At 41.6% G+C, this 12,103-nt stretch overlaps 1 protein-coding gene across 1 annotated transcript; it reads left to right on the top strand.

Annotated features, from left to right (window-relative positions):
• Positions 1-367: 367 nt before the first annotated feature.
• Positions 368-1,690, top strand: LOC109239724. The gene is made up of 2 exons (XM_019406306.1): positions 368-813; positions 1,240-1,690. Exons 1-2 carry the CDS (start codon positions 368-370, stop codon positions 1,688-1,690), a joined length of 897 nt encoding a protein of 298 aa, XP_019261851.1.
• The last annotated feature ends 10,413 nt before the right edge of the window (positions 1,691-12,103 follow it).

Below are 12,103 nucleotides of genomic sequence, written 5' to 3'. Positions count from 1 at the left end.
CATTCGCGGAGGAGCCCGACTAACGACTCAAGGAGCGCCCGAAGGCGAAGGCGACGGAGTTAGTCTATGAGTGATTTTCAAATGTTGTAGGCTCAACAGGGGGTGATAGCGCAACTGCAAAATCAAAGACAAGCCCCAGAAAAGTTGAGCCCGAACCATCTTGGGAAATCACCCAAAGAAATGAGCAGATCGCCGATAGGCCAGGTGGAATGGAGCCAAGTGTCTGTCCCGAAGTAATGAAAATGCTTGAAGCATTAACGAAATAGGTGGAGTCATATGAAAAGAAAATTGAGGCTAACAACAAGAAGGTGGAGACACAATCCCGAAGAGGTTTCGTATGTCCACCATTCCAAAATATAACGGAACCATGGATCCGAATGAGCATGTGACCTCCTACACGTGCGCCATCAAAGGTAACGACTTGGAAGACAACGAGATCGAGTCAGTGTTGTTAAAGAAGTTCGGGGAAACTCTGTCAATAGGAGAAATGATATGGTACCAAAAGTTACCCCAAAATTCCATTGATTCATTTGCTATCCTCACGAATGACTTTGTAAAGGCTCATGCTGAGGCCATCAAGGTCGAGACCAGAAAATCAGATCTGTTCAAGGTTAAGCAAAGGGATAATGAGATGCTCAGGGAGTTCGTGTCAAGATTTCAAATGGAACAAATAGACTTACCTCCGATTGCATACGATTGGCATGTTCAGGCATTCACTCAGGGACTTAACCCCCGAAGCTCCTTGGCTTCGCAGGAGCTGAAGCAAAACTTGGTAGAGTACCCGGCGGTAACTTGGGCCGACGTCCACAATAGGTAACAGTAAAAAATCAGAGTCGAGTACAACCAACTCGGAGCTCCTTCTGGGTCCCTTTATCCTATCAGAACCGATGACATGCCTAAGAGAGTCGTTGATCATGAATCAAGGCCGGTCCTAGATCGGTACCAAACATACAGTGCAGATCGAAGGGGAAACGGGTCCGGGCGCAACTCTACAAGGAAAAAAAAGAGGCGATCGAGGGCCCATTAGCCGAGGTCAAATGAGCAAAAATGGTTTCGACAGGCCACTCAGGGGAAGGGAAGCCCCAAGATTATCATAATATAACTTCAACGTTGATGCGGCTGGCATCATATCAGCCATTGGGCGCATCAAGGAACCATGAGGCCTCGACGATTGTAGTCCGATCCTAACCAGAGAGATCCTAACCTGATGTGTAAATATCATGGAACTCATGGCTACAGGACCGAGGACTGCCGACAGTTGAGAGAAGAGGTCGCCCGGTTTTTCAATAACGGGCATCTCCGAGAATTTTTGAGTGATCGAGCCAAAAATCACTTCAAGAACAGGGACTCCAAAAAATTGACCGAACAAGAAGAACCTCAACACGTCATCAACATGATCATTGGAAGGGTCGATGTCCCCCAGGGACCGATGATGAAGCGCACTAAAGTATCCATCACAAGGGAAAAATGCACCCGAGATTACATCCCGGAGGGAACCATTTCATTCAGCGACGAGGATGCCGAAGGCATTGTACAACCTCATAATGATGCACTGGTGATATCCGTACTTATCAACAAATCTCGGGTTAAACGTGTGTTGATCGATCCAGGAAGCTCTGCCAACATCATCAGATCGAGGGTCGTCGAGCAGTTGGGGTTACAAGATCAAATAGTACAGACGGTTCTGTGAGCACGTGATTTTTGCCCTATATATGAATTATTCCCAAAATTCAAACAAAATAATTTTTCTTTCATTATTTTACACTTTTGTGAATTTTGTAGTATTTTCTGTTAATTGTTTGCGTTTTATTTGTGCATTTTAATTCATATGAAAAATATAAAAAATACATGTGGCATCTGCATTTAGGATTTAATTTCGTATTTTAGGACTTATTAGGGGTTAAGTTTTTTTTAGAACATAATATAAAGAAAATGACAAGAATAGTCCATTTTTGCATTTTTAATTGTCAATTGTTGAATTTGTCACGATTTTACTTTTAAATAGAATTTAATCAATTTTGTAGGAAATTAGATTTTTGTATTCTAATAAAATCAGAAAATACAATATGAAATACAAAAACAAAATAAATAAATGAAAACAAAAAAAGGAAATAAAAGAAAAGAGTGAAAGGAAAGTCTTAATGAAAGGCCCAGATTGGGCCATTTTTGTTCCAATTCCGTCCATGCCCAAGTGCCCAAGTCAAATACACACCTGTCTAACCAGCCCGGTACCCCTTTTACCCGGTCCGGTCCAAAGAGGCGCCAAACGACGTCGTTCCTGGCCTAAATCATGGTCGTTGATTGTTAATCTAACGGATGAGAGCATCCTAGGTTAGGGAGTATATAATTGTCCGAAGGCTTACCACCCCCCTCCTTTTTCTCGTCCCTTTCCACACCCTAAATCAGAGAACTCTCTCAAAACCCTAGCCCCGCCGCCCTGATTTCCCCATCGCCGGTAATGGCGGCTCACCTCCAAATGCCACCAAAATAACACCATGAACTCCCCTTCTCCTCCTCTATCCGAATCCACCCTCCTTTTCTTTCGAATCTTACCGGAACTCGTCGAATCTTCGTTGGAAAATATTCTGGTCATGCCACCATCTCATCCAAACCACCCCAAATTAACACCCCTAGACCGCCTGGCCCTCATCTACCTAACCCCCTTAACCCTGACCCTCGAATGTGGCCGGAACCGGTCGAATGATAATTTTTAACTTTCCGGCCAAAACCCTAAATAATCCAATCCTTACCAAATTAGTACCATAGGGTTCCTGGGCTGCCCTCATGAGGAATTTAGTGTCAAAAGAGTTCGAACGTCACCAGAGATGGCCGGAGTTGAATTTTCAGTTAGTCGTATTTTTGTTGAAATCGTGTCAATATTAGTGAGTTTTCTTTTCTTGGTGTATCCCTCTTATTTTTCTGTTATTTTCTCGAGTGTTAATTTCCAGTTCAATATGTGTCTTAATTGTTGTTAATTCTCTTCTAATTTTGTGCTTAACTGTTTATTTGTCTATATTCTAGTTAGTCTGCCTTTAATTTCAGATTGGATATTAATCGTCTTTCTATCTGACTTTCACTTTTAGTTTTGTTTTGATTTAATTGGTTAACTCGGTGTTAGTTAGTTTGGTTAGGGTGTTGTCAATAACTTTTTGATTCATTATGTGGTTTTAGTTCATTATAAGGCTTAGTTCTAATTAGTTAGTGTTTGAGGGTAGTTAGTTTGTTTTGGTTAACACTTCTGTGGTGATAATTAGTAGACCCCATTAATCTAGGTTAGCAATTTTCAGAAATAAAGAGGTAATTCCAGGGTAGTTTAGAACATGGTAGAGGAAACTAGAACTCACTAGGATATTCTAGAAAGGGTTTAAATTGGAAATCAGAAAATAAATAGTATAACTTGAGTAACAAGTTAAAAACTTGAGGACTGAATTGAAAATAACATAGGGACTAGAGTGCAAAACTAAAAATCTGATTGCTCACCCTTATGGTGCCTATAAAATGGCATCCTCATGCCTTGAAACACAAGTTTTTGAAGCTAAAAATTCCCCCCAAAATACCCTTCAAGCCTCCAGATCCGAAATTCAAATTCAGATCACAAATCCCTTGGATCTTAGTTTTTTTTTTCAAAAAAGAAAATCCAAAAAAAAAAAAACAACAAAAACTTCAGAAAAGTCCAAAAACAGTACTGATTCATTCAATTTCCTAGTTCATTTCTAGTTTTAGTAGTTGATTTACCTCTTTTAGTTCATTTTCTGGTGACTTGAGGTTTCAGAGGGGTTTCTGCTTGAGTTTGAGTATTTTCAGGGTTCATTCATTCTGTATTTTGGCCAGTTTACTGGGTTTTAGAGTATCGAGTTGTTCCTGGGTGATTGAGAGTTAGTTTTGATTTAAAAGTTAATCCTGCTGTTGCTGTGTTGTTGATTCCCTGCTGGTTTGCTGAAACTGTTCCTGAACTAGTGTTGTTGCACTTGCTGTTGCACTTGCTATCACTGACTTCCCTCTCCTTTCTCTTGTTAATCCATAATTACAGGTACACACATTTGGCCTCACAGCTAATGTAAATTTCAATTGAAATGAAATGAAGTGGTGTTCCAAGTCTGTGCTCATTACGAATGCTTGAGGACACAATTAGTTTAGAAATGTGCAACCTTCTGATTTCAGTGCATGTGAATTGTTTAAACTTGGACTGTTTAACTAGTATTATTTCTGTTGTTTAAATTTGTAATGGACTGTTATATAGACTGTTAAGTTGGGTCAATTCACTCCTATGAGTATGTGAACTCTCTAGTTAGTAATTTTAATTTGGTTTAACATTTGGTTTAATATGTTACTAGTATAGTATAGTGTAGTGTGATGTAGTTTCAAATTTCAGTAATGTTAAAAACTAGTTCATACTTCAGATGATTTTAACAGTCCAGTTTTTTTTTTATTTTAAATCAGGGATTACGCTGTAGTAGAGTAACATTAGTCCGGATTAGTTTTAAAATAGTTGATGTGTTCAAAGTTTGGGTGTCGTTGATTCATTCATGCAGAAGGTTAAGTGAAATCAATTAAGCCAAAGTCGGGTTCCTGCTTCCCAGTTGATTGTCAATTTTAATAAAATATGAGAGTCCATTAGTAGAACAAAACAAGTAAGGTAAAATAAGTAGATTCAAAAATGATTTGTATAATCAGAGGTAGGCTCAATATAATTGCACAAAATAGATAGTCAGTGTTGGGGTTGATTAGGCCTTTTGGACCTACAATTTGGCGTGACTTTGTTTCCGCCCGGGCTCGATCTTGGAGCCGTGTTTTTCAGCTGCAACTGGACGTTAAAAATCCCGGGCTGACCTTTAAGGCCCAAAAATTGCTATAAGTCACAATTCTTTAAATTATATTAGGCATATGGGGTACTAATTCGCAAATGTAAATTTGGTTCTCAAATTAGGTGGCGGGTTCAAATTAAATGGGTCCTCGCTTTTGTTTGAGTTCGGACTTGAATTTGAGGCTTGAATTTACATGCCAATTAATTAGCCCGTTTATAGACAAATAGTAGATAGAAATCAATAGTTACTTTAGGATTGGCCTTTAAATAAAAGTGGGACGAGCCTCACCAAATAAAAATGCATAAATTGCGGGGCCCTCATTAAATGCTTTATTAAAAACATTTTAGAAATTCGGGACATGCCATTTAGCGAATTTTCATGGCTTCCCGCAAAGTTAATAAGATGCTAGCCACTCTAGGCGCGCTTTTAATAATTTTACCTTCTTAAATACGGGTGTGCATTTCATGCGACCCAAATCCAAATCCCAAAACGTTGAATAAGAGGTGTCGAGGATCCGGGTGCATTTCATGTGACGTGATCCAAAAACACGCTCTTAAACGGCGTTCACTTTCATAAAAAAAAACTAATTAAAAGCGGTTAAACAATTTTAAAATCGCACCATAGGATGACATGTATTAAAACCAGACTTTAGCCAAATATAGAAGTTGAGCGACCGTGCTAGAACCACGGAACTCGGGAGTGCCTAACCCCTTCTCCCGGGTTAACAGAATTCCTTAACCGGATTTCTGGTTCGCGACTGTTAAACAGAGTCAAACCTTTTTCTCGATTCGGGATTCAAACCGGTGACTTGGGACACCATAAATCTCCCAAGTGGCGACTCTGAATCTCTTAATAAACGAATCCCGCTTCGATTGTCCTTTAATTAGAAAAACTCCCTTTTATTATACCCTTCACGGGGTGTAGTAAGAAAAAAAGGAGGTGTGACAGCTTTGGCGACTCTGCTGGGGACAAGAACCCAGAACTTTTTGTTCAGGGTTCAGAATTCGAGCTCAGTTAAATTGTTATATTTGGATTTATCTGATTTTGTTACATGTTTGGGCTTAATGTGCTAAATGCTTTACCGCTTTGATATTTGGTGAATTGTATATATAAACTGTTGCGAATCCCTTCCTCTCTCTGAGTCTTCTACATCATGGAGAAGGGTGCACTTCATGTAGCTTCTCTTCTGTTTAGAGTCTTTTCCCATTTAGAACGAGGTTTGGATAAGTTGTAAAGCCGGCGGAGCTTCTGTATCCCCGGTACGGTGCCTCCCCCTCAGCTCGAGTTGTCCGCTCGGGTAAGCCAGGTCTAGACCAATAAACCTAGGGTTAAACCTAGAAGAACAAAAACTCATGCCGGATCCCTAGTAGGACGCTTGTTTGCATCATATGCATTTGACTTAGGGGACTCAACACAGGGGTTGGGTCCGTCTAGGACAGGTGACCTGAAATAAGTTGACCATCCTGATGCATCTTACGTGCTACTTGCGCATTTATTTGCTCGGCTTTGCATGTTGACCGGCTTGTCTAAATGAGTGAATTATGAAAATAAGCAGTGTTAGGACTAAGTGAGGGTGACCATTTGTTGTGAAAAACCAAGTGCCCAAATAGTACAGAAATGCTGCCGGATTTTTGAAAAAAAAAAGAAAAGAAAAATATTTGAAAAATTGAAAGAAAATTGTTCAAAGTAGCTTTGATTTTGGCAAGTCTGCCCGAACTACGCAGGTTTGATTCTCACCGGATGTGAGATACGTAAGCAACCCTCATCGGGTCCAACCTCCCCTTTGCAAAAATAGCCAAAAAATGCCAAAATTTTTAATTTCGTCATGAATAAGTCGGGTGACGCCATTCTTGTCAAAAATAAGCCAAATGTCCCCAAAAGGGCGCCGGAAGGCTGTTTTTGCAAGAACAGCCACCCTGAGTCATTTTAAAACGGTTTGCGGGCACAACCTTAAAATCTCCCTTTCGGAAGTGCTGAAAGGCCGTATTTGCAAAACCTAGTCTTTGTTTTCTCAAAATAAATATTTTTGAAAAATAGCCATTTTTCTTTTTTTTAAAGTCAAAATAAGTCATTACATGGCCAGCTTTCTTTAAGTAGCCTACAGTTGACATTGAAACCTTCTCAGTCTTGCACAGGCCCGTGGCGATGCCGAGTGATGCCCCGCGGGCCCCAGGGTTTGAAGCTTTGATGTATTCCTAGTTAATCGAATCGGTATTTTGTTTTTGAGTCTGTTTTTGTAACTCCCCTTTTTGAGAAAAAGAAAAATAAATAGTCTGGTAGCTTTTATAATCGCGGTTATTATTAATGAAAAATTGTGAAAAATTCCCCAAAATTGTTTCATTATTTTCGCATTTGTTTGCAAGAACTACGCTCGGTCTGATTCACGCGGGGTCGTGATACGTAGGCAATCTCCATAGGATTCGACCGTAACAAAATGAAAAGGTGGAAAACAAGAAAAGAAAGAAAAACAAAAGAGGGAAAGAAAAACAAAAAGAAAATAGGAAACCAAATAAAAGCAATAAGAGAAAATAAAAAGAGAGCAAGAGAAAAGAAAGAAACGAGCGGAAAAACAATTTTGAGGAAAGGAGAGAATAGGAACAAGAAAAACCAAGGCAAAAGAAAAGAAGGAAAGGAAAAGAAAGGAAAATGAGAGGAAAGCAAAGAAAAGAGGGAAAGGCAAGAAACAAACAATGGAAAACACGAGGGAAGAATGAAAGGAAAGGCATGGCAAATAAAGAAAAATGAAAGCCGGGATGACGCATGCAACCAAGCGAAGTCATAATAGAAATGGTTAACTGCTTTAGTGCATTCATTCCCCAAATTTGCGGTTATCTATCTGTTAACTCTCTATTCGCTAACAAAGTCGTTGATGATGAGTCCAGGCAGGTGGTTAAGTTGACTGGCATTCTGGCAACCCATCCCTACAACACCCGCTCTAAGGACAAGTCAAACATGGTCAATCAGGAGTTAGAAGCAAGCATTGTCGACCCATCTAGGGAGGAGGAAGTAGTGGACGTTAATGCAATGAAGGAGGAGATGTATAAACTAAAGCAACAAATGGCCGAGATGTACCAGGCCTGGTCGAAGGGACATCCACCACCAGCCTATCCTGCTAACTCCACCTACCTCCCACCACTATCTCAGCCTCAAGATCCTCCCACAGTGACCTCATCTCCAGCTTTCCCTACTTACCAGCAGTACTATGGAACCACCTCTCAAACACCACCACCTCCACCACCCAAACAAATCCCATGTCCTCCACCACCAATCACCCCTGTGTTCGTGGCTCCCCCACCTGCCACACTACACAGGTCTTCTAGCGAACCTTTGTTCCAAACCCATGATAACCAGTATTACCCGCCCGAAGCCACTTTCAAACCGCCTGAACCATGCCCTTACACTCCCCGCTTTGATCTCTCAGCTGAGGAAGAAAAGCTTCCCAAAAACCCCAAACAGGAGGAGATGATCCAGAAGGTCAAGAGCCTAGAACAGTCATTCCGAAATATGCAAGGACTCGGAGGAAAAGTGAGTGTAGCCTACAAGGACCTATGCCTGTTTCCTGATGTCCAATTGCCGGCAAGATTCAAGTTACCCAAGTTTGACTTATATGATGGCCATGGTGATCCGGTGGCCCACTTAAGGGGATTCTGTAGCAAGATGAGAGGCGCTGGAGGAAGGGACGAGTTATTGATGGCTTACTTTAGCCAAAGTCTAAGTGGAGCAGCGTTGGAGCAGTACACACGACAGGACCATACCCGATGGTACACCTGGGACGACCTGGCTCAAGCATTGCATGTCATTTTCAGTACAATCTCGAAATGTCCCGGACCGTTTATCACTGACTAAAATTGAGAAGAAGCCCCGGAGAAAGCTTTAAGAGAGTATGTTTTCGGTGGAGAGAGCAGGCGCATGAGTCGATCCTCAATGAAAGAAAATGAGATGGTTGACTATTTTCCTTCAGGCTTTGGAGCCAACCTATTATGTCATCGGTGTCAGCAGTGGGAAAAACTTTCAATGAGGTCGTGAAAATGGGAAGTATGGTGAAGAGGTCTCAAGTCTAACAAGATTATGAGCTATTCAGCGATCAGAGCAACTACTCAGGCTATTTCAGAGCGGCACTAAGGCGTATTGGGAAAGAAGAAGAAAGAAGAAGTTGCAGTAGTAGAACGAGAGCTTTGTCTAAGGTCCATCGCCCTTATTATGCAACCAACCTCGCCCTCTACCCCCAAAAAACCTACCCACAATACCCCATATGTCCACCGCGCATACTAACCCACCTCTCCCTCCGCCCATTTCTCTATCCACACCATGCCCAAACAACCACCCAACCTCCTACCATGCCACAATGGCGCGCACACCACCCCACAAAATACTTATCATCTCCAAAACTACCTACCCACCCCCAAGAACCAACAGAAATCCTGCTGGAACTGGTTTTCGACCACAATCCCGCATTTAAAAACGACAAGTTTGGCAAAAGAAAAGACTTTCACTCCCTTGGGTGAATCTTACACTAGCCCTGTACACAGCAGAACTAAAAGGTTGGGCATGTTGAAATCGATTCGAACCTAAAATTGCCAAATCCTCCCCCAAGGAATCTGACCACTCTGTGAGTTGGTGATATTGCTCAAGGTGCGCCGGGACATATGTATAGAAAAATGTTGGCACTATGAAAAACGGCTATCCAAAAGAGTCATTGATTACCCGCCGAATTGAAGTACAAAGCTCCAGAAACGCCTAAACATCACCCAAAAATCCAATTACGACCCATCACGAAGACCTATATGATCGAGCTAATCCAAAAGGGAGAGTATAAAGAAGCCGTCACAGATCGTAATTGATGATCAGGCTAGTGAGGATAAACCAAATGGAGAAACTAGCAAAGGAGAGAGCAATCCATCAAAGTAGGAGAAAACAGTTAAGCAAAACCAGTTTGTAGTGATAAGATAAGAGCTTATTGAGCATGTTGCAGGAAACAAAGAACAGTCAAGGTGGTAGTGTCTGGGGCAGCTAGTTAAGCCTCATTTATTGTGAAAGGGGCCGGCACAGAGCCATTACAATCAGCCAGTGACTCAGCTAACCGGTACTCAGTGATAAGGCGTTCCATGGATAAATTACGGCGAGTGACAATGATGTAATCAGGGAAATGAAGTCAAAGAAGAAGTTTGGAAACACATGGTCTGACTCAGCTCGGGAATGTTTTGCTCCTGACGAGTTGAGAAAGGCTAGACCTATACGCAAAGACAATCTGCATCAGTGAAGAAAGCTGTAACTAAGAGGAGGCAGAAAATTATTTGAAGAAAATGAAAGCACAATGATATCCATTGTAAGAACAGTGAGAAAGACCGCTGTCGCAAAATCTCTTTGCTATCATATTATATCACTCGATGAGCACCCCCAGCAATTGATGAAAATTCTGAATGAGGCCCACGTGTTCCCGATAAAGATTTCCTGTGAACCATTACAGAAAAATAAGCAAGCAAATCTTTGAAGTCAACAGAGGTTACTTTCTGATGATGAGGCTGCCTTGGAAGCACTGAACATAATAAAGCACTCTACCTCCATCGGTGGAAATGTGAAACTCCGTGGTCCACACCGGTCTGTTATAAACGGTCACCAGTGCAAACATTTGCCCCTCTCTCCACCTCTGAAAAAAAGTAAATGGACAGGTGGAGAGAAATTCAGTAAAATAGCATTTGCGTCGAGGATTTGATGGACGCAAGGACACAATTGGATAATATGCTGAGCTACATAGCCCAGTTGAATTTCACTATGGAGTTCCAGTGCTCGATTGGCTGTCCTTACAACTCTCTGTTAGGCCGACCCTGGATCCATCAGCAAAGGCAGTGCCATCTACCTGCACAGATGGTCAATTCGAATGGGACAGGCAAGAGATGTGGTCATGGAAGATATTCGTGTATGCCGGGTGATTGCACCGCCCTTTCGCATTTGCCTTTATATAGAAGTTAGAATGACAAAGGCCCATGGTTTATCAAGTCTTTGATACGGTATCGGTTGAGAAGATCCGGAAGGAAGCGTATTCCTGTGCCAAAGGTACTCTGGCATCCTCATGTTGCGTCAGAAATGCTGAAACGATTTGTACCTGGAAAAAGCTTGGGCCGCTTCTTTACAAGGCATTGTACAGCCCGTCCCCTTCCTGCAAAACCTGGGGATACTTTTGTTTGGGTTCAAGCACCTAACCTGCTGCAGACATAAAGGCGGGCTTAGAAAAATGAAAAAGAAAGCATGACCCTTCCAAAATCCATCCCCGCCTTTCCCGTTCCTTTGTCAGCCTGTACTGAAGAAGCGCCTAGCAACATCAATGCCCAAAGGTGTGGTTGACCCCCGAAGAAATGATTGAGAAGTTTGAAAAAGCTTTTCATGAGGTGAATTGGTTAGAAGCCGAGAAGTCAAACAAGCAGTGTTCAGTTCGTGGGCCCCAGCCAAAGCTTAAACAATTGGGAAGCAACTCCTCTTCTACCCGGAGGAGTCTTGTAGTTAGTTTTGATTTCTTTTCATTTCATCTGATTATTCCAAGGTTGTAATTTGGATTGCTATGTCCGTCCGTTTAGGAATTGAGTAAACCTTGTATCTTAAATATTAATGAAATGCTAATTTCCCTTTTTTTTCAATTCCTGATAGTTTTTCATTTTGTCTTTCTTTTTTTCTGTACAGTCCCTTTATATGCTGTCAGTGATGTTGTCAATGCATGAGGTCTTCAGCCCAGTCTTAAAAGCCAATACTAACTCAAACATAATAATACCAAGAAAGTTGAGTGTATGACAAATAGAATATATGATAAGGAATACTCTTGAGGAAAATCAGCAAAAGAATTAAGGCCCACTTGAAGAAAAACCCGAACCTAATTTTGAATGACACAGAGGCAATCAATTTAGGATCAGAGAATGTACGAGAAAACGAAAATAGTGGTACATTTGAAACCACAGGCTCAGAAGAGATTAATTAAGCACTTTTTGAGTACAAGGATGTTTGCCATGGTCAGCATATAACGACATCCGGGTTTAACGCACTGATTTGGTGGTTCATAAATGCCCACTGACCCAAACATCCCTCCTGTCAAGCAGGAGAGCTTAGAAGAATTTAAAACAGACATTAGTGTGAAAATCAAAGAAGTAGGTCACCAAGCAGTTTGAGGCAAAAGGTCATCCGGGTCTCGCCGGTATGCCCACCTGGTTAGGCTAATGTTTGTGCCTGTGCCAAAAAAGATGGAAAAACCAGAGGTGTGCGTAATTACCGTGAGCCTCAATAAGGCAAGTCCAAAAAGGAACAACTTCCCA

This window comes from Nicotiana attenuata, unplaced genomic scaffold (genome assembly GCF_001879085.1).
Source record: "Nicotiana attenuata strain UT unplaced genomic scaffold, NIATTr2, whole genome shotgun sequence".
Lineage (NCBI taxonomy): Eukaryota > Viridiplantae > Streptophyta > Magnoliopsida > Solanales > Solanaceae > Nicotiana > Nicotiana attenuata.
Note: the sequence above shows the minus strand (reverse complement) of the source record. Positions and strands in the feature narration are given on the sequence as shown.